At 39.3% G+C, this 23727-nt stretch overlaps 1 protein-coding gene and 2 non-coding genes across 3 annotated transcripts; all 3 read right to left on the reverse strand.

Annotated features, from left to right (window-relative positions):
- Position 1: 1 nt before the first annotated feature.
- On the reverse strand, positions 2 to 10611 carry RPL5 (ribosomal protein L5). Its single transcript, XM_038541347.1, has 8 exons — positions 10503 to 10611; positions 9426 to 9495; positions 9231 to 9346; positions 7939 to 8073; positions 5836 to 6038; positions 4412 to 4589; positions 592 to 680; positions 2 to 170 (listed from the first exon to the last, which is right to left on the reverse strand). The coding sequence occupies exons 1-8, from the start codon at positions 10503 to 10505 to the stop codon at positions 71 to 73; spliced, it is 894 nt and encodes a 297-aa protein (XP_038397275.1). The 5' UTR covers positions 10506 to 10611; the 3' UTR covers positions 2 to 70.
- Positions 369 to 505, reverse strand: LOC119872406. The gene has a single exon (XR_005361498.1). It is a non-coding gene; the product is annotated as a small nucleolar RNA SNORA66 (small nucleolar RNA).
- Positions 4662 to 4757, reverse strand: LOC119872403. The gene has a single exon (XR_005361496.1). It is a non-coding gene; the product is annotated as a small nucleolar RNA SNORD21 (small nucleolar RNA).
- Positions 10612 to 23727: the final 13116 nt, after the last annotated feature.

A 23727-nucleotide genomic window follows, 5' to 3' on the forward strand; every position in this document is an offset into this window, starting at 1 on the left:
GTTGCTTGGTGAATAAGTTTATTATTGGCTTTATCTGGAAAATCTTCATAGAAAATTATGGTTTGGTTTATTAGCTCTCAGCAGCCCGCTCCTGAGCTCTAAGGAAGCTTGCCTTCTTCTGAGCTACCCGATCTTTCTTTTGGGCAAGAGACATCTTAGGACGGTTCCACCTGCAAAACAAAGTAAAATTAAGAGATAGATTTTTAAAAACCACCGCTACAGAGCTTAAAAAAGTTAACTTTGATTGGAAAAGACTACGATCAGGTCAAAACAATCCAAGTTCTAATACATACTTCTGATCTTAAAGGAACTTTCAAAATGCAGGAACTGGTTAAAAAAAGTTTTTTAAATGCTGTAACTGGTAGTTACACTGTAATGGGATAGAATAGGTCAGCTCAGTAAGTACCTTCTGAGGCTAATACATTTCTATCACCACAATTACTTTAGCAAACCTGGTTCCCCTCACTTCTGCAACATCATGCAGAGCTAGTGATCGAGTTTGCACAACTTCAACGAGTTTGATAAAGACCAAACAAGGCAAGAAATTCCTCCCAACCTCTCTTAAAAAGACAGTAATAGTAAGATGCGTACCTCTTCTTCTTAACTTCTTTCTTAGGTTTCTTCTCATAGACGGGATTCTCTCGTATAGCAGCGTGCGCTTTCTTATACATCTCCTCCATCTGAAAGAAAGCAAAGCAAACAGTACTTGGTTTCATTTCACATGCCCTATACAGTCACGTAACGTATTGCATTCTACCACTTGCTCTATTTTGTCCCTAAACCAGACTGTCAAAGGGAACTAAACCGGGTCAACACTGGTATCTCAAATTTCTACATGTAACCCACATTTTCCTAAGAAATTTCCAGAGGCAGTGTGAATTGACACTATTCACAAAACTCATACTCAAAAAATGTCTACTTATTTCTGAGGAATTCAGCTTTACTTCTTTAAAAGTCACTCAAGAGCAAACAGGTTGCTGCAAAAACATTTATGTTCATTTAAAATACTGTCTGACCCAAATTCTTTTATTCAGGTGAGGATTTGTGCTAAAACAAAGTATTTAAGATGTTAAGATGAACTGGATATGGGGCCAACAAGCAGTTGCTATTAATTCATTTTTTTCTACCACATTCCTCAGATTTGTATTTTCCATCAGTACCTAATAGGTCTCTCAGTACTACTCCCAGAACTACATACCAGGGACCTCTTATATCTACTATTATTAGGTGTCTATGGAAACAGAAGGTTTGAATTTTCCTACAAAACGCTCAAACACCATCCAATTATCTCTTAATGAGAATTATGTTCTAAAACCCATCAAAAACTAATGCTGAAATTCTCGGAATTGTTTCAATTACCTCCTCCAAATAAATGACTATTGATTCTATGGTAGAGCAGGTCATGAAGCAGCTGTAAAATGCCTGAATGTTCACTATCAAAATCTAGTAACAATTACAGCCCCCCAAAGAATAAACCAAAGTATTCAAATCTCTAAAACTACTCCTTCATTATGAAGAAAAATGTGGTTACTACATGCATTTGTAGAAAACTGAGCAAATGAAAAGAATGCAAACACTGCATGAGACCTCAACTACCTAAATCCCTTCCTTTAGGAATTACTTTAATTCCTTTAATTCCTCTACCTCTTTTAAGCACTCCATTACAGCTTTCCACTGTATTTAACAAATCCATTTGATGACTTCAAATACAGTTATTTAATAAATCTAAGCAATTTGGTCCATTCCTTCCAAGAGACAAATAGGATACACAACCATGCATGTAGATAAGAACATGAGTTTAGGTAAAGACCACTTCCTCAGAAAACATGTCAGATGTCTATAGAGGATTTCAGCAGGCACACATAAGAGGCCTCCAAAGATCAAATTAATGAGCTAGCTGGGAAAAGTACATTAGCCTAAGAGTGGTCCAGCTGAAGTATACCATATATTTAGGAAAACATGAAGTGGGAGCTCAAAGCAGCTTGGGAATTTGAAAAGTTGTGAACAAGTGTGACATTACCAGAGCAAGAGAGGTCTTAGGAAGAAAAATTATGCAGGCCAAGTAGAATTATAGTCACAAGTAAAAGATCTATTTACCAGAGTGAATGAGGGCAATGCCAATAGTAACAAAAAAAAGTATGGATTTCTGAAAATTAGCATGCATTTGTATTACCATTTTCCTAGTTCAAAAACTCAAGCTATGTATTTATTGATCCCTAGACTGTAACTAAGCATATGAATAACAGGCAATTATCTTTTCCAATTACAACTCTTTTTTTTTTTTTTTTTTTTTTAAGATTTTATTTATTTCATGAGAGGCAGAGACATAGAGGGAGAAGCAGGCACCTTGCAGGGAGCCCGATGCAGGACTTGATCCCTGGACTCCTGATCACACCCTGAGCCAAAGGCAGCTGCTCAACCAGACAGCGCACCCAAGGGGGCCCGCAGACAACGGCGAGGTGAGAATAAGAGGACCAGAAAAGAAAAGGAAAAAGAAAAGAAAATGACAAGACAAATGAAAAGAATAAGAAAAAAAGGAAAATAAAAGAAGAACCAGAAAAGCAAGAGAAAAGACAGAAAGAAAAGGAAAAGAAAAGAGAAAAAGAAAAGAAACGAAAGGTAAAGAAATGAAAAAAAAGAGAAAAGAACGAAAAAAGAAAGAAAAAAGGAAAAGAAAAAGAAAAAAGGAAAAGAAAAAAAGACAAAGAACAAGAAAAGAAAGAAAACAAAGAAAAAGGCAAGAAAGAAAAATAAAAAGAAAAGAAAAGAAAAGAAAAGAAAAGACAACCCAGAAAAGAAAACGAGAAAAAAAAAAAAGAAAGAAAGAAAGAGAAAAGAAAGAAAAGAAAAGAGAAAAGAAAGGAAACAGAAAGAAAAAAAGAAAAAGAAAAGAATAAAAAATAAAAAAAAAATAAAATAAAATAAAATAAAATAAAACATAAAATAAAAAAGATAAATAAAAATAAATAAAATAAAATAAATAAAATAAAATATAAAATAAAATAAAATAAAAATATAAAATAAAATAAAACATAAAATAAAAAAAAATAAAAAATAAAATAAATAAAATAAATAAAATAAAATAAATAAAAAATAAAATAAAATAAAAAATAAAATAAAAAATAAAATAAAATAAAATAAAACAAAATAAAATATAAAATAAAAAATAAATAAAATAAAATAAATAAAATAAAATATAAAATAAATAAAATAAAATAAAAATATAAAATAAAATAAATAATAAAATAAAATAAAATAAAATAAAATAAAATAAAATAAAATAAAATAAAATAAGGACACCTGGGTGGCTCAACAGTTGAGCATCTGCTTTAGGCTCAGGGCGTGATCCTAGAGATCTGGGATCAGGTCCTGCATCGGGCTCCCTGCATGGAGCCTTGCTTCTCCCTTTGCTAACATCTCTGCGTGCGTGTGTGTGCGCACGCATGCACACCTCTCATGAATATATAAATAAATTTTTTTTAAAAATAAAAATAAATTTATAAATAAAGTAATTTTCACAGGGTGCCTGGGTGGTTCAGTTGGTTAAGCATCCAACTCTGATTTCAGTTCAGGCCATGATCTCAGGGTTTTGAGATTGAGACCTCATTATTGAGCTCCATGCTGGCCATGAAGCCTCTCCTTCCCTTAGCCCCTCCCTCACCATGTGCTCTCAAAAATTTTTTTCCATCATCAAAACTGTATCAAAATATAAACTATGCACTAACAGAACATTTGATATATAACCATCAATTCATCTACAACTCTACAGTTGCATAATTTTATAATAAGCAGTGCTATTTTTGTGCTCTATGCCTATCCTCTTCCATTACTACAATGTGTCAATAGATGCCTCAAAGATACAACTTTAGGCTGATAAATTTTCCAACATTAAACTCATATTTGCAAAGTCATGCAGAACTAGTCATCTACTCAGTACAAACTCTCCATGTGCATAGCCTGAGACATTCACAAAGTCCTGAACATAGAACTTTACTTGCTTTACAGAACAGAACCTTTCCTCCACATTGCTTCAAAATGAATTTAGTAACTAGCATCTCCAATCAGACAGATGATTTTAACTATGACTACAGGAATGAAGTCTGCAAATTTAAAACAGCCAAAATGTGTAAAAGCCATCTTTAGATTTAGATGAAGTCTGCCACCCTTCACTACCTAAAAAATTCCTAAAAGCATGTTAAGTCTCTTTATAATTATTCTTATCCCATCTGACTCTTAACTTACCCTCACCCAATTTTCCAATTTCATGTCATTCCATTTTAAAGAACTCCTTGAGTCTGTCTATACCTCTTAACATACTCATGTTCAACTTTTAACTGTAACCATGAAATAAAATATATCCACGAAACCAAATCGTAAACCCAATACAGACATTTTTAGTAAAAATGTTTACCATGTCTGGAGTAACGTTGTTCTTTATATATTGAGAGAATTGTTTCTTGTAAGCATCTTCATCTTCCTCCATTAGGTAACGCATATAATCTGCAACATTCTGACCCATGATGTGCTTTCGATGAACTTCTGCGTTGAATTCCTTGCTTTCTGAATCATAACCAGGGAATCGTTTGGTACTAAAATAAAGATTTTCATATTTTAGCACATAATGATTGAAATGAGTTCATTAGCAGGAATTCATTTCAGTAGCTGCCATCAGTCCCGTCTTGAAACAATTAACTGCATCATATGCAACCAAAGGACCAACTACTGACTGCTCAGTTAGTGGGATATCATCATTCAGCAGCTCATCTCTGAATTCCAGGATAGAAGAGGAAATGATGCCACAAACACCTTCAAAGCCATGAAATAAACCAAGTTCTCACCACTAAAGTTAGTTCTCCTTATTAACATAGGAAAGGATTTCAAAACTGCTCCCTTTAAATCCTAGAATTTCTTAGTGCTGCCTCAGGGTACATGGGAATAAGTGATTTGTTCAAGACCACATCTAACAGGTGTCTTGCAAGAGACCTGAGGGTCCTCAAAAAAATATACCCCACCATTATAAAAGTTCCGGTTAGGTTACATTTTGTAGGCTAAATCCTAAAACTTATAGCCAGAAAAAATTTTGGTGGTTAGGGATTTCTCCAACTTCTAATATCCCTAAGAAGCTAATAAATCACTTTCTAAAGATGCACCTACTCAACAAGAAAAAAAAAATCCTTAACTCAAAACCAAAGAACTACCAAATTAAAACCTACTTAACTTCTAAGAATGGTCTACAATCTTATTTCCAGTTGAAAGCTCTCAGCTTTTCTCTTTCTAGAGTTGACAGTTTTCCATAACTGAATAAAACTATTTTATTCTGAATGAAAAAAAAAGCAATGGAGTTGCTCATTTCTAATCAAAACTAAGCCACAACACAAAAGCTAGTGGTTTTAACCCTGGCTCTTCCACTACTAGCTCCAAAACCTTCAACAAACCCTTTACTTCTGACCCTCAATCTCATTTATAAAATGTGTTACATGGGATCCCTGGGTGGCGCAGCGGTTTGGCGCCTGCCTTTGGCCCAGGGCGCGATCCTGGAGACCCGGGATCGAATCCCACATCGGGCTCCCAGTGCATGGAGCCTGCTTCTCCCTCTGCCTGTGTCTCTGCCTCTCTCTCTCTCTCTGTGACTATCATGAATAAATAAATAAAATCTTAAAAAAAAAAAAAAAAAGTGTTACAATTCCCTCCTGCCCTGCCAGGTTCCTTTACCATAGTACTAAGCATATAGCAGGTATACAATGCTGTATACCTACTCAGTGATCTCCACAGTCCAACCAGTTAGAAATGGAACTACTGGGAGTCTAAACAATGTAGCCTTGAATACTGTATTACCTGTGAGGGATAGACAGGCCTCCGTCCACTGCTCCCTTGAGGGCCCCAAAAACTTTATTTCCAGTGGTAGTTCTGGCAAGCCCTGCATCCAAATAGCAGGTGAAGGCACCAGGTTGACCATCAATGCTTTCCACATTGTATTCATCTCCAGTCACTTCCACTTGGCCTTCATAGATCTTGTCCATGCCAAATCTATTGAGGAGCTATTAACAAAAAAGCCAGTCTAAATATATTCAAACAATTCTAAAATTATCAAGTCACGTTTAATGACCCAATGCCTAAAAAAATTACCTTCCAATTCACTTATCCCTCTGTACCAATTTACTTTTAAATATTAAAATACATAAACAAATAAACAAACAAATAATGAAATGCTACAAGAGGGCAGCCTGGGTGGCTCAGCGGTTTAGTGCCGCCTTCAGCCCAGGGTATGATCCTAGAGACCTGGGATCAAGTCCCACATTGGGCTCCTTGCATGGAGCCTGCTTCTCCCTCTGCCTGTATCTCTGCCCCCTCCCCCTGCCTCTGTGTCTCTAATGAATAAATAAAATCTTAAAAAAAAAAAAACTACAAGAAAACTTCAAATATTCAAACTCACCACAACTTTGTCTTATAGCTTCTGAATCTTTGCTACATGCCCATACCTGATTTACGTAGTAATCAATTAAGATGTAACCATACCATTATCTATTCAAGGAAGATATTCTCCATATTTCTTCAGTCCTATTTAGCCACAGTAACTCAAGAACCAAATATTAAGTGGTATCACATGCAATTTTGATTAATTTGATTAAAATCTTAGCAGGATAGTGGGCAGAACAGAGCATCTTTTATGGCTCTACTACTCCAACCACATTATGTTAATAAGGGGGACTCTTCTACTGGTACATCGATCTAGCTACTGCTTCACCAGTGTGATTTTGTAGAACATGTCGCTCTCATATATAAGGACGTTATTCCCCATCCTTATTCAAACATTTATAACCAATGAGGATATAGGTTCCTAACAATGATGCATGCTTAACAAGTCCACTGCAAACAAGATCAGTAACAAAGAACAAAAATAAGGCAAAAATCACATTTTCTCCTACTTTCTGTGTATTACAGGAAATGCTGCCACCCAGAGGTAAAGATAATTAAAACAAAACTGAATTCCATACCCATGCCTGCCCACCCTCCAAATTGAAGACCTTGTTTCTCAAAATTTAACATGTATATAAGTAACCTGGACATCCTATTAAAATACAGATGTCAAGGGTGTGGAGTAAAGCCTGCATTTTAAATGTACACTGATTGACAGTCAGAAGATCTATACTTCTGAGTAGCAACGGTCTGCACTGTCCAACAAGACAGCCAGTAACTAGCCACAAAAAGCTATTCAAATTAAGTTAAAAATTCAGTTCCTCGGAACAGCACAGGTCATGCACTCAATATCCACTCGTGGCTAGTAGCCACCATTCTTTCGTTTAGATTCCACTGACCTATGGGGTCCCTGGGTGGCTCGGTGGCTTAGCACCTGCCTGCGGCCCAGGGTGTGACTCTGGAGTACTGGGATCGAGTCTCACATTGGGCTCCCTGCACGGCCCGCTTCTCCCACTCTCTCGGTCTCTCGTGAATAAATACAATCTTTGGGGAAAAAAAAAAAAGACTCCACTGACCTAGATCTACCCAACAGGCAAAAAAACAGAAAAACTACCTCCCCAGAGTATTAGAAAATGTATTGCTGCCTCAAATTCTGGATTAAAACTATCCTCCCTGATGACCCCATAACCAACAGCTCAACAGCAGGCATTCCCCAGAAGCCAGAGCTGAGGGTATCTTACTCATGTAAGAACATTTATCTTGCGGGATCCCTGGGTGGCGCAGCGGTTTGGCGCCTGCCTTTGGCCCAGGGCGCGATCCTGGAGACCCGGGATCGAATCCCACATCAGGCTCCTGGTGCATGGAGCCTGCTTCTCCCTCTGCCTGTGTCTCTGCCTCTCTCTCTCTCTCTGTAACTATCATAAATAAATAAAAAAAAAAAAAAAAAAAAGAACATTTATCTTGCAGTGAACTCCAAACAATGAGCTAATTCCAAATATATTAAAGTTATCTTCTGCATACCCTGCGGGCCAGCAGCAGGCCGGTACAATATGCTGCAGCATAATTTGTCAGGCCAACCTTCACACCATACTTTGGGAGTTCATGAGCATAAGCCGCACAAACGATCATGTCTCCTTCTATGCGGGCATAAGCAATCTGTAAGAGAAAAACGAGATTAATCATCTGTGCTTTCAACTATCTGATTACTTGTCCTAGGTGCCTTCTTTTTCAAAGGACTTAAGGAAAAAAAAAAAGACACAAATCTGCAACACTTAGAATCTCTTTGTTGATCCTACTACACAATGACAGTTTATGGCTTCGTCAACTATAGCAGGTAGGTTTTCTGTAAATGTCAGAATGATTATCACAAATAGAGATAAAATTATGACTTAAACAGTGAATACTGAAATGTCTCTGAAGTTAGAGACTGTCGTTCTTTCTAAATACTGAAAAGACTTAGCTGCATAAGCCAATGAACTAAACAGGCACCATGAAAAGTCAAAAGAAGAATCTCCAATAATTTCAAACATCTTTTGAACTCAGCATATCAAAGTCCAATATGGATAGGGTTATCTGAATTTAGGTATGAAGGAACATGGTCTTCACAACCAACATTAGTTTGCCTAGAAAATAGGTGTGCCTGCCCCCTTCCCTGCAAAGGCTCAGCAAATCTTAATTGAAAATTTTCTCTAGTTGTAAAAGCCCAGAAAACTAGCTTCTAAAGGAGCAAACTGCCGTTTTCTAGAGGTCTTTTATATGGGAGAAACTTCCATACCTATTTATCAAAATTTTATGTATCAAACAATAAGCAGGAGTAAAAGCAATCTTAAGAGCCTAATTAAACCTTCACAACTACCTACCTCTTCGATGTGGAGCGGGGTATGTGGCACCTAGGGCTATACAGCATGTTGGGATTTAATCCATGACAAATTCTATTATTCTACTGGAAATGGAACGTGCAAGAACCTTCTACTTGACCTCAAATTTATACTACCCCTATAAAATAGGGCAGTACCTTTGATTTCTCTAATCCTCTTTTCCTCCATTAGAAAATGAGATTAAACTAGTTTGGTCAGGATTGCGAAACACAACTGATTTTCAATCAAGTATTTTAAAGTACCACCCACCCCCACCAGCTCCTACTCCAGACCTACCAAAAGGAAAAGAAACTACTCAATGTTTTTAGAATGCCAGGCACTAGAGGGACCTTCCAATCCATATATGCGTTTTGCTTCCCCAAGTACAACTTCTCTAGCAGTGAGTTCAAGGGGTGAGGCATAGCACTCATTGCTGGAGTTCAGAATACAACTTACCTGACAAATGATATCTCGGTTGGTTACACGAACTATCATCCTGTATTTAGGTGTGTTGTACTTATTTTTGTCCTGAATTACCAAGCGTTTCCGGGCATAATAATCAGTTTTACCCTCTGCAAGAAAAAAGTAATATAAGAAAGTCTATTCCACTGCAAGTTCTTCTAATATTGTGAACGTGAGTAGTAACCATACCTCGTCGTCTTCTAAATTTCACTTGGTATCTCTTGAAGTAAGCCTTATTCTTGACAACCTTAACAAACCCCTTTAAAAGAGAGAGAAAAAAAAAGAATGTCATTAAAACTTTGATAAATGGTTGATAGTACTTCTGACATCTGAAGTAACTGTAACAAAAAAACACTTTAACTTCAAGAGTGAATCCACACAACTGTCACTTCTGCAGAGCCCAGTTTCTCAAACCACAGGGAGTCCAGCATCACCTTTTCCACTTGCCATCAGTCACTTTTCCAGAGCATTGCTCCAGACAGCCAGCAGTCATGCCTAACGTCAGTCTGTTGTGGACGCTTTATGTCCCGTTTTTGAAAACCTACCCTCGTATTTCCTGCGCTGTTCACGCGCACGTTTTTCAAAAGCCGAATCACTTACCACAAAACTCATCTGATCAAGACCTTATTTAGCAATTGCTCCCGATTAAAACAGCACTGTTCCCGCCACCAACCAAAGCAACACCTCATCCGCAAAATCATGAAACACTGGGGCCAGCAACAATCTAGATCGAGCGACAGGAGGCACATGCCAAACTAAACGAGCTTCCTTCCGAGGCCCAGAGAAGCCCCAGGCTCCCCGCTGACTGCTGGGTCTAGGAGCCACTTCCCAAAGACCCACCAACTCGATACTCCCGAAAAAAACCCACGAAGCAGACGGGGTGGACGGGTCCGAGGGCCCACAAGCCGCGTCCACTCAGGCATCCCTCTGCTAGCCTGAGACCAACCGCACGCAGTCCTCGCCGCCTGCCGGCGCCCAGTCGGCCGAGCCGAGCCGGCACTACCCCCGCAGCAGGTCTCCCGAACTCGCCCCCTCCTCAATCCACCGCCCTAGCTCCCGAACTTCTTCGTCAACCCCTCCCCCAAAGCTTGCGCGCCGGGCGGCAGCCATTAAAGCCACGCTGGGAGCGGCAACCCTACCACAGCAGAGCCCACAATCCAACGCCATCCAACCCCCGCGCCGCGCGAGACGGACCCTAGGTCAGCGTTTGGGCAAAGACAGGGAAACCCAGTGCAGACGTAGCCCCGATTCCAGATATCCACTCACCATCCTGCGGAACAGAGTCCGGCGGCCGCGGCTCACCACAGACCAGCAGGCCCAGCAGCGCTCGGCGGGGGGAAAAGGCCTCAGCCCGTGCGCAGGCGCAGTATGTAGCACTGACGATCACGCGAGCTACGTGTGGAAGAGAGAGCGCGCGGCCCTAGGTGTGCGTTGGATTGCCCTCTGCTGGCGGGAGGACCGATGCCCGCCCTCGCTGTGTGGAAACGCTCAAGGCCACGGAGTCCCATTACGGCTGACTGGTAATCCCACAGGGATGGGCGGTCAACAGCAGGGAGGATAATGGGAGGTTTGCCGTTTCCTATGCTAAGAAGTTGTTTCGTAAAAGACAATATGGCTTTTGAAAATAGGAAAAAAAGTTTAAAGTTAAGTAGAATCTATTTGCTATGGAGCCTTTTTGCCCCCTCCAGGACACCACCACCTGGACTGCGCATCCTGCTCCAGAGCATACAGAGTCCCTTCTGGAAGCACAACACAAGTGCTGACATCCCGAAAGTGCCCCGTGTTTGTTAAATGATAAAAGAACTGCTTGTAAAGAAACTGCTTGTGTTCCCTGGTCCCTGACAGCTACATTCCTTTTCCCTCCCTCCATCGCTCTGAACTAGTCAACTTTTCTCATTCTTCTACAACTAATTGTAACTAGGGAATGAGCCGACTCATTCTCCACACGCAGACTGAGGAGAACCAATCAACCACCAACCAACCAAACAAAAAAGCACCTCAAGAGAAAGTATTCCCTTGCCTAACAGCATTTCTAAGGTGGTCTTTGGGCTATTGCATGGGAATCGTTGGGTACTAGTTAAAATGCAGGTATCTGAATATCCTCCACCTCTACTGAATCAACCTTGCTTGTCTGGGGACCAGGAATCGGTGTTTTTAACTTGGCCTCAATCTTAATCAATTCAGGAGGTCTCAGGAAAGCAGAAAACAAATCCTGTTTTGCCCAAGAATGGAATTTACTGACTCTACCAGGAAAAGAAGACAAATTACTTACTGGCACAGCTGCTTAAAATATTCCCATCCTCAGAATGAATGTTAGCTCTATACCCCCATTGCTCAGTAATTTAAACCTACTCTTGGGAGATGAGTATGTATATGTTTAATCTATCAGGAAAAAAAAAATCAGTGTTTAAACTGCTCAGTGTCAGAGCAGAGCAAAGGGTCTGACAAACAGGATGCCAAAGTTAAGTGGCTCCAGAAAACTGCCACTAGAATAAATTAGAATTATGATGCCAATTTCCTCTGCTTTCAGTTTGTAACTTCTTAGGTAGCAGGAAAAATGTACATCGAGTCCACTCTGGCCAATGTCAAGAAAGCTTTCAAGGAGAAATGTTAAAACACTCTCCCAATGTTTATAGCAGCAATATCCACAATAGCCAAACTGGAAGGAGCCCAGATATGGAAAGAGCCCAAATATCCATTGACAGATGAATGGATAAAGAAGATGTGGTATATGTATATATATATACAATGGACTACTACTAAGCCATAAAAAAAATTGATATCTTGCCATTGCAAAGACATGGATGAAACTAGAGGATATTATGCTGAGTGAAATAAGTCAATCAGAGAAAGACAATTATCATATGATCTCACTCATATGTGGAATTTAAGAAACAAAACAGAAAATCCTAGGGGAAGAGAGGGAAAAATAAAACGACAAAATCAGCGGGAGACAAACCTTGAGAGGCTCTTAATCATAGGAAACAAACTGAGGGTCACTGGAGGGGAGGATAGTGAGGGAACAGGATAACTGGGTGATGGACATTAAGGAGGGCATGTGATGTAATGAGCACTGGGTATTATATAAGACTAATGAATCACTGACCTCTATCTCTGAAACCAATAATACATTATATGTTAATTGAATTTAAATAAAATTGTAAAAAAGAATGTTGAATATTTCTCATGCATTTTTATTTAATTTAGAAAAAATTTGTCTAAAAATTTTTTTTTAAGATTTTATTTATTTATTCATGAGAGACACAGAAAAAGGGAGGCAGAGACTTAGGCAGGGGGAGAAAGCAGGCTCCATGCAGGGAGCCCGATGTGGGACTGAATCCTGGTATTCCAGGATCATGCTCTGAGCCGAAGGCAGACACTCTGAACCACCAAGCGATCCAGGCATCCCTAAAATTTTAATCCTTTTAAGAATTAGATCTGTTTGAGTTTTGAATACATTTAAGTATTATAAGAAGCAAGCAATACTATATATCAAATAACTAGATAGCACAAATTCAAAATTCATTTTTCTTCCAAAGACTCTGATTTGCTCTTTGAGCACCTTCTATTCTTTCACTTTAACCTTCTACAGCACCTCATGTTTTATCTAAATCCAATCTAACTGTTTTAACATGATGAATACCTCTGGAACCAGGAACTGGAACATAGAAGTAGACAAAAAAATGGAGTTTGGGCTTTACTCAGACATGAAACTTTGTTACAGCAGAATTTGAGGGGTTTACCATTATCACAAAGAAAGGATTTGACAAGTTAATTTGTTTTCTTCCTCTTGCCTAAAATATTTTCCATTACAGAAATCCTCCCACATTCCAAAGCAGTGTCTATTTCAAATGTCAACAGCAGTACAAACCCAAAACCTTCATGACCTTCAGATACAATAGACTTTTGTTTCAAGGACAAAGCACAAGAAAAGTGGGATAGCATTTCCCTGGGTCCTGGAAGGTGTTGATTACCAAGGTAGATGCTTAGGGTTTCTGGTCAGAGGTGAATATCAAGTCCTGCATGACTGAAGCAGCCACAGCCATGCATTCTTTAATAAATTTACTTTTCTGTGTGTTTTGTGACATGCAGGGTATTACAAAGTGCAAGGCCAGAGAATGGGCCCAGATAAGGGCCCCTTTTGCTAGGCCAAAGGGAGGAAGCTTCATACCCACCAAAGATCATAGGATCTGAAATGTCTGAGCCCCTCCTGTTGTATTGCTCTACCGGAATCTTCTCAGTGACTCAGATTTGACTGGCGGATTAGTGAGTAGGGATAAGAGAGGGGACTGTAGGGTTTCTACATAATATAAATAACAAACATCTATTGAGAACTTAATATATGCCAGAGTCTATTGTAAGCATTTCTTACATTATCTCATTTAATCTCATAATTAGTCTAGTGGATAGCATTATTAGAGCCTCATTTTACAAATGAAGAAGTGGATGCCACCGCCAGTCACAGCAGAATACGGGTGGCTGTCATCAGAGTAATTTTCAGATCTGAGTCTGCCTTTAAATTGTGCTAAAAGAAGGACTCTAAATATTCCTAAGCCTGTATATTTGACTTTGGAATATATTCCATGTCTTTTTTTTTTGGCAAAGATGTAAACATTATTTGGCTTAGTCTAGCTACAAATAATTTAGTTTAGAAATAGAAGTGAAACTGCAGCTCACCAACTGATTATCATTTGCTGAACCTGGGGCATTAAAAAATTCCAGAAAGTGAAAACTTACAAAACTCTGACCAAAATGAACTGAGAGACATAGACTTGTTCACCAGATGAAGCCCACGTTATTAAAATTAAGAGGGAAGTGCTTAAAGCTTAAAGAAGGTGGTCTCAGGAAAAATCTGGGAAGTCCAGTACCACTTTATTAGATGGTTAACTAATGTATGAAAATCAAAAGATTCAGAATATTTATTTTTTAATGATTCACTAATATTTAGATGGTTTCCTGAAAACTAGGTTTATTATAAGTCATTGAGAAAAAGTTAGAAATGTCTGGGGATTGCTAAACTTTAGAAATGCTGCTTTAAGGGCAGTTACCCTTTATACTGCTACTCTAAAAAAATATCTTATTCCCACAAGATTGAGGGGTGTATGAAATAAGGGGAAAGAAGCAGCTGACTAGGAATGTTTTAAGTGGTAAGAAATCTACCTGGGAATTAAAAGTATGTGTCTAGGGGATCCCTGGGTGGTTCCGTGGTTTAGTGCCTGCCTTTGGCCCAGGGCATGATCCTGGAGTCCCAGGATTGAGTCCCACATCGGGCTCCCTGCGTGGAGCCTGCTTCTCTGTGAGCCTGTGTCTCTGCCTCTCTGTGTGTGTGTGTGTGTCTCATGAATAAATGAATAAATGTTAAAAAAAAAAAAAAGTATGTGTCTACATCATTCTTGAAATCATCAAAAGTAATAGCCTTATTTTGCCTGTTCTTCAAGGCTAAAAATATGACTAATGACTAACTTCATAAATCCTTTTGAGATTCCACTTGTTAAATGACACTAATAATATTTGTGTCCCTCTTCAGTAACTTTGGGCACATATGGGGGATCCATTGAGAGCTGATCAAGTACTTTGGGAGAAACATCATAAATTATTGTGGCTGATTCTCCCCATAGCACATGGCAGTAAAGCTAATTTCCGGATTCTACCTATCTCCCAGGTCAACTTCTTTAAGGAAAGATTGCAAACAAAAAAGGTGTAATTATATTTGTTACAGATAACTTCAAAGTGATGGTCATAATGCTCTGAGTCATTCCTGCATTTCTGTGTGTCAGCATCTCCGAGAGTCTGTGCTTAAAGGCACAGTGTCTTGAAGGGCACTCAGTACTGACATCATAGCCATTATACGAGTGTTTGAATATACAGAACTACCCTAGGAGCTCTGATGCAGGAAACAGAACAAGCACTTAAGACGCATTTGCTATAGAGAAAGTAACACCAAACTTTAGAGTCATACTTGATGTCACTTTTTTAATCAAGTTCCACATCCACAAAGTACATGGCTACTCTTTAAATATATATATATATATATATATGCAAAATATACACTACTTCTCGTGTCCTTGTCCAAGCTACCATTATCTATTATCTGGATCATTGCATCAACCTCTTAATAGGTCTCTTTGCTTCAAAAGACCCCTCCTGTTGTATTGCTCTACCGGAATCATCTCAGTGACTCAGATTTGACTGGCGGATTAGTAAGTAAGGGTAAGAGAGGGGACTGTAGGGTTTCTACATAATATAAATAACAAACATCTATGGAAAACTTAATATATGCCAGAGTCTATGGTATTTCTTACATTATCTCATTTAATCTCATAACTAGTCTAGTAGATAGCATTATTAGCCTCATTTTACAAGTGAAGAAGTGGATGCTGCGGCCAATCACAGTGGAAAGTGGATGGCTGTCATCAGTGTAGTTTTCAGATCTAAGTCTGCCTCTAAAATTGTGCTAAAAATCTAGAGAGTATCATGCTAAGTGAAATAAGTCAGTCAGAGAAAGACAAATGCCATATGACCTCACTCATATGGAATTTAAGAAACAAACAAACAAAAAAGAGTAAAGGTAAAGAGAGAGAGAAACCAAGAAACAGAGTCTTATCTACAGAGGCCAAACTGATGGTTACCAGAGGGGAAGTGGATGGGAGAATGGGAGAAATAGGAGATGGGGATTAAAGGGTACACTTACCGTAATTTAAAAAAAAGAAAAGAATATGTCACTTTCATCCTCAAACCCTTCCAATGGCCAAAGTCCTCACCAGAGCCTATGAAGCCCTATATGCTCTGTCCCCCACCCCATGTTTCTCTAACTTCATCTCTGCTTTTTCCATTCTTTGCTTTTTCTATTCCAACTTACCAGCCTCTAAGCCATTCCTATATCAGAGCCTTTGCACTAACTATTCCCTCTGCCTAGACTGCACATCCCCTAGATACTCATTTGGTGCGCTGCCTTGCTTCTTTCAACTCTCTATTCAATTGTTTTTTTTTTTTTTTTCATAAAGATGTTTCCTAACCATTCCATCTAAATTAGAATGCTCCATTGCTCTCGATTTCCCATTTCCTATTTTTTCTCTATAGCCTATAGCAATTATAAATCTGTTTATTTGCCTATAGTCTGTCTGCCCTTCCTGCTGCATGAAGGGAGAAAAGGGACATTATCTGTTGCAATCAGTGCTGTATCCTCAACATGAAGAACAAAACTTGTTATGAAATAAATTGAGTAAATGAAATGATTATGATATGTTAGGCACTCTGTAATATCTGATCATTTATTCTAATGATTCCATTTATCAATTGGTATGTAATAATCTACCTCAAAGCATAGAGGATTAAAATAATAGCTCTCATTTGTTTTGCTCATGAATCTGCAATTTGGACAGAACTCACTTTGGAAGGCTTCTTTCTGGCTCCATTTGGCAACAGCTAAAGCAGCTCAGCTGGGGCTGGAAGGATCCATATTCAAGATGATCATTCACATGGCTGGTAAGTTGGAGCTTGGTATTGGCTAGGAGCTTGGTTGTTCTCCATGTGTGCTCTCTGTGACTTCTTGAGCTTCTTCACAGAATGATGGCTAAGTTCCAAGGCTGAGTATTCTAAGAGAACAAGGTAGAAGTAATGGCATAGTGTGATTTCTATAGTACTCTGCTAGTCAAGGCAGTCACAAAGGTCATCCAAGAGTAGAAGAGACATGGATTTCACCTCTTAATGGGGGAGTGGCATGGTTCTAGAAACACATGCAGAATGGGCAACATCTTTTGATATCTTTTAAGAATATAATCTGCCATGCTAATTAAACCAATTTTGGAGAAATTATAAAATAATTACAACAACAAAAATATTGATGTGTATGGAACTGTCCTATACAATAGCTGCACTTTTCTTGGGTTCATGTTAAATACAAGTTATGCTTAGTTATGCTAAAAAAAAAAAATCCAATTTCTCTCCAGACTTTACCTCTGGTGGCTCTTCTCCATCTTTGATAAACACCTCTTCAAAAAAAAAAAAAAAAAAAAAAAAAACCTCTTCAAACCCTGACTTCAAGAAGGACTGAATTCTTGCTCTTTTTTCTTCTTCACTATTAAACAATTATATTGAATAAAATTTAAAGTACCAATAAAAAATTCAATACATGTATTCTGATCACACATCTTAAATGTTCTGATTCTTTTTTCTTTTTTTTAAGATTTTTTATTAATTTATTCATGACAGAGAGAGAGAGAGAGAGAGAGGCAGAGACACAGAGAGACACAGGCAGAGGGAGAGGGAGAAGCAGGCTCCATGCAGGGAGCCCGACGTGGGACTCGATCCCGGTCTCCCGGATCACACCCTGGGCTGAGGGCGGCGCTAAACCGCTGGGCCACCGGGGCTGCCCAAATGTTCTGATTCTTAACCAAATTTTTTTCAAATATTCCTCCTTCTGTGCAGTTGAATAGATATGGGTTAAAATTTTGACCTTTGCAAATACCACCTGAACAACCCTTTTGAACTACCTGTTTGCAATCTTTGTCAATTTTACTATTGGATTGTTAGTGTCTTGCCCTTTTGATTCATAAGTAGGTTTTTTTTTAATGTAACAAGAACATTAAATCTTTCCCTCCTGGTTTGTTGTTCACCTTTCAATTTTATGTGAAGTATTTGTTGACATATAGAAGTTTACAGCTGATTCTGGCTGGTCGGATATTGCTTGCAGTGCCTCTGTGCACCAGAAGGAGGAGTGCAATCAGAAAGCTGCCGGAACATAAAACTGTATTTCAAGAAGCAAAAGACAAATAGCAAAATGAACTAGTGACCAACTCCTCTACACCTAAGTGTACCTGAAGGAGAGGGCAGATACTAGCTGCTGTCCCCAAAACTGTGAAATAGAGGAGGATGTAGGTGAAAGGCTGGGAGAAGCTTGTCAGGATTCCTCTATTTCCAATAGCCAAAGGGCAGGAGCGGGTCAGTTTGAGTGTGTGTGTGTGTGTGTGTGTGTGTGTGTGTGTGTGTTTGGGGGAGCATGGTGAATGTCTTAGGAACAGAAACTGATTAATGATAGACTCAGTAGGTGTCAGTAAATGACTTTACAATTCAAAGTGCTGTTTTCTTAAAACCAGGAAGTAAGAACAAGACTCTATGGACATTAAGCAGGTCATATTAATGTACATTTGTGCATTTGGCCCTAAAATATGACACAATCTCTACGTGTGCCACAACTGTTCATTGTATCTTAATTTATAACACAGATGGACACTCTCTCTCTTTTTTTTTTTAAAGATTTTATTTATTTATTCATGAGAGACACACACACACAGGGAGAGAGAGAGAGAGAGAGGCAGAGACACAGGCAGAGGGAGAAGCAGGCTCCTTGCAGGGAGCCTGATGTGGGACTTGATCCTGGGTCTCCAGGATCACGCCCTGGACTGAAGGTGGCACTTAAACCGCTGAGCCACCAGGGCTGCCCGGACACTCTCTCTTTAGTATGGAATTGATTGTACTTCCTGGCCATTGTCTCCTAATTTTTGTCCCTTTCTTTAATGCATTAATATGTGCTGCCAGTCTTTGGTTGAGGCAAAGACCAACTCAGGATGGAACGCCTTTTCAAGAATATCTAAGGCTCAGTAGTAGTGAATTGCATATTTTAAAGACCTTAAGGGAGTGAATCAATTTTGAGATGGCTTCAAGTTTGAAACCAACAACCCAGAAACACTCTAGACCATTTTGGGCCTCAGAGCCAGAGTAGCAACAAAGAGGGGGAATGAGGTTTAGGATGCACAAAATCTTCATTAGCACCACAGTAGTTGATATAGACAATTAGTATTTTCTCAATTTCTCTAAAGTGTCATGTAAATGCAGCTTCAAGATCTTACCCCTCAGCCTAACTTCCCCACTGAGAAAGCTGTCTGTCCCATGCCCCTGCTATGTGGAAATCCTAAAGCCATTGCTAGTTCATTATCTGTAGTGACCCACAACATTTGGCTTCCTGTCTTGGCTTGATGGTTACAGTCTTATCTTTAGTTTTTGAGTAAATGCAATTGAGAATGCTTGAACTTTGCCCAACTTTAAGTGTAGTTTCAATGTTTACATTGGAATAATAGGTTCTGATCAGCATTAGTTGGGCACAAGTAGGTATAGTTTTAACTTCTCTACTAAACTGAAATGTTTGCCTTTATTTTACTGTGTGTACTTCATTGGTTCTTTAATTACAGTAGTGATCATTAAAGCATTAAATCATAGGTAAAGGCTCAGGTAAAAAACTTCTAAAATAGCTCTTCGCTTTAAAGCCAAACAATTTGGGATCCCTGGGTGGCGCAGCGGTTTGGCGCCTGCCTTTGGCCCAGGGTGTGATCCTGGGGACCCAGGATCAAATCCCTCGTCAGGCTCCCGGTGCATGGAGCCTGCTTCTCCCTCTGCCTGTGTCTCTGCCTCTCTCTGTGTGTGTGTGTGACTATCATAAATAAATTAAAAAATTAAAAAAAAAAAATAAAGCCAAACAATTTAGAATAACTTTCTGTCCACTAAGACTGTAAAATTCACATGACTTTCTAGATGACAGACTTTACATTTTGCTATTCCCATTACTTGATACATTTGTTGTTTTTATTGTTTTAAAGATTTTATGTATTTATTAGAGAGAGAGAGAGCACATACGAGCAGGGGGAGGGGTAGAGGAAGAGGGAAGAGCAGGGAGCCCCAATGAGGGACTCTATCCCAGAACTGTGGGATCATGACTCAAGCCAAAGGTAGCCACTTAACACTTAAACCTACAGAGCCACCCAGGCTACTCAACACATTTGGTAAATAATCATAAATTATTTTCCCCATAACAAAGTAAGTTTTTTTCTTTTTTCTTTTTTTAAGATTTTATTTATTTATTCATGAGAGACACAGAAAGAGAGAGAGGCAGAGACACAGGCCAAGGGAGAAGCAGGCTCCATGCAGGAAGCCCTATGTGGGACTCAATCCAGGGACTCCAGGATCACTCCCTGAGCCGAAGGCAGGAGCTAAACCACTGAGCCACCCAGGGATCCCCCAAAGTAAGTTTTTTTCTACAAAAGACTATATACTTTCTCTCTCTCTCTCTCTCTCTCTCTCTTTCCTAGAATTCCTCTCAGGTAGAGCCCAGTATTTACTGGAGAAAATACTTGGTAAAGATGCTGGTGAAGGGTGAGACCTTAATGACATGTTCAAGCAGCAAGCTTGCTAAATTGCTATGTAGAAAGCCAGGTGATGAATTTGCTTTTCTTCTGAGAGGGAATAGGGTGGACAAGAGAGAGGGAGAGGGCGACAGAAAAGAGTGAAGCCATTGCAGTGGCTTTCTATGGGTTCACCCCTCTAAATGACTCCACATATCTTCAGTAAAGTCTACTAAAATTCACAAGAAGTTGTTGGAAGCAAATTTCTTGTGACAACTTATGAAGGGCTGAGTTCTGGGAAGGTATCAATGAAAAAGGAACAAAAACAGCAAGCCCCAAAATAGGAGCCAAAGACAGATATGACCATGAAATCATAAACACTGGGAATTAGCAGAAATCCTGATTAGAACACTGGATTTTATAACTATCAGAAACAGAGGGACTGAGCTCTCTGAGAGTCAAGGGAGTTCCCAGGTGAATCTGAAATAATCCTCAAAGATAATTATTTTAGGAAGGTAGAGCACTGCCTGACACAAATCTTGAAGCCTGACAGTTCAAGTTAAAAGGAAGGATAACTACCACCTAACTTTATCACTTGGAAATTTAAAACATGTAATAAGAATTGGCTTTTTTGGCATTACCTTAAAGAATCTACTGGTTCCGTTTTTTAAAACTCCCACTCCAGCTCAGCGTTTTAGTCCCTGCCTTTGGCCCAGGGCCTGATCCTAGAGACCCGGAATCGAGTCCCACGTCGAGCTCCCTGCATGGAGCCTGCTTCTCCCTCTGCCTGTGTCTCTGCGTCTGTCTCTATGTCTATCAGGAATAAGTAAATAAAAATATATTTTAAAAAATAAAATAAAAAAATAAAAATAAAACTCCCACCCCCCAATTTTTGCAGAAATATATCTTATTTTTTTTAGATTATCTTGTTTATTTTATTTTTAAGATTTTATTTATTCATGAGACGTGCTCGCTTCGGCAGCACATATACTAAAATATTTATTCATGAGAGACACAGAGAGAGAGGCAGAGACATAGGCAGAAAGAGAAGCAGGCTCTATGCAGGAAGCCCGATGTGGGACTGGATCCCAGGACTCCGGGATCACACCCTGAGCCAAAGGCAGACACGCAACCGCTGAGCCACCCAGGCGTCCCAAATATATCTTATTTTAAAGTAGGTACCAGGAATATCTGGCTGACTCAGTCAGTTGAGAGTGTGACTCTTGACCTTGGGGTTGTGAGTTTGAGCCCCACATTGGGTGTAGAGATTAGTTAAAGAAAATAAAATCTAAAAACAAACAAACAAACAAACAAAACTAAACCTAACCAAAGAGGTAAAGGATCTGTACTCTGAAAACTATAAAACACTTATGAAAGAAATTGAGGGGGTGCCTGGGTGGCTAGGTGGTTGAGCATCTGCCTTTGGCTCAGGGCATGGTCCCAGGGGCCTGGGATCAAGTCCCCATCAGGCTCCTTGCAGAGAGCCTGCTTCTCCCTCTGCCTCTCTTCTTGTGTCTCTCATGAAATAATAATAAATAAAATATTTTTTAAAAGAAAGAAATTGAGGAAGACACAAAGAAATGGAAAAACATTCCATGCCCATGGATTGGAAAAACAAATATTGTTAAAATGTCTATGCCACCCAAAGAAATATACACATTCAATGCAATCCCTATCAAAATACCATTGGCATTTTTCACAGAGCTGGAACAAATAATCCTAAAATTTGTATGGAACCACAAAAGTCCCCAAATTGAACAACCGAAGGAATGTTGATAAAGAAAAGTAAAGGTGGTGGCATCACAATTCTGGACTTCAAGCTATATTACAAAGCTGTCATCATCAAGACAGTATGTTACTGGCAAAAAAAAACTGACACATAGATCAAAGGAACAGAATAGAGAACCCAGAAATGAATCCTCAACTCTATGGTCGACTAATCTTTGACAAAGTAGGAAAGAATATCCAATGGGAAAAAGACAGTCTCTTCAACAAATGATGTTGGGAAAATTGGACAACCACATGCGGAAGAATGAAACTAGACCACTTTCTTACAGCATACACAAAGATAATTTCAAAATGGATGAGAGACTTAAATGTGAGAGGGGAATCTGTCAAAATCCTAGAGGAAAACACAGGCAGCAACCTCTTTGACCTTGGCTGTAGCAACTTCTTACTAGACACGTCTCTGGAGGTAAGGAAAACAAAAACAAAAATGAACTATTGGGATTTCATCAAGATAAAAAGCTTTTGCACAGCAAAGGAAACAATCAACAAAACTAAAAGGTAACCTATGGAATGGGATAAGATATTTGCAAATATCTTATCAGATAAAGAGCTAGTATCCAAAATCTATAAAGAAGTTCTCAAACTCAACAACCAAAAAACAAATAATCCAGTCAAGATATGGGCAGACAACATGAACAGGCATTTCTCCAAAGAAGACATATGAAGACATGGAAAAAAAGCTCAATGTCACTTGGCATTAGGGGAATCCAAACCAAAGCCACAATGACATACCACCTCACATTGGTCAGAATGGCTAAAATTAACAAGTCAAGAAACAACAGATGTTGGTAAGGATGCAGAGAAGGGAACCCTCTTACACTATTGGTGGAAATGCAAGTTGGTGCAGCTACTCGGGAAAATAGTATGGAGCTTCCTCAAAAAGCTAAAAATAGAGCTACCCTTGGACCCAGCAATCTCATTACTAGATATTTACCCAAAATATAAAAACATAGTGATTTGAAGGGGCACCTGCACGCCAATGTTTATAGCAGCAGTGGATTAGCCAAACTGTGGAAAGAGCCCAGATATCCATTGAAGGATGAATGGATAAAGATTTAGGGAGGGGCAGCCCCGGTGGCTCAGCGGTTTAGCGCCACCTTCAGCCCAGGGTGTGATCCTGGATATCCGGGATCGATTCCCACATCGGCCTCCCTGCATGGAGCCTGCTTCTCCCTCTGCCTGTGTCTCTGCCTCTCTCTCTCTGTCTGTCTCTCTCTCTCTCATGAATAAATAAATAAAATCTAAAAAAAAAAAAGAGGTAAGGAATATATATACATATTGGAATATTACTCAGCCATCAAAAAGAATGAAATGTTTCCATTTGCAATGGCATGGATGGAACTAGAGGATGGAACTAGAGGATATGCTAAGTAAAATATGATTTCACTCATATGTGGAATTTAAGAAACAATACAGGTGAACATAAAGAAAGGGAATGAAAGGCTGCCCCGGTGGCGCAGCGGTGAACCTGGGCGTGCAGCCCAGGGCGTGATCGTGGAAACCCTGATCGAGTCCCGCGTGGGGCTTTCTGCATGGAGCCCGCTTCTCCCTCTGCCTGTGTCTCTGCCTCTCTCTCTCTCTCTCTCTCT

This window comes from Canis lupus, chromosome 6 (genome assembly GCF_011100685.1).
Source record: "Canis lupus familiaris isolate Mischka breed German Shepherd chromosome 6, alternate assembly UU_Cfam_GSD_1.0, whole genome shotgun sequence".
NCBI classification, from domain to species: domain Eukaryota; kingdom Metazoa; phylum Chordata; class Mammalia; order Carnivora; family Canidae; genus Canis; species Canis lupus.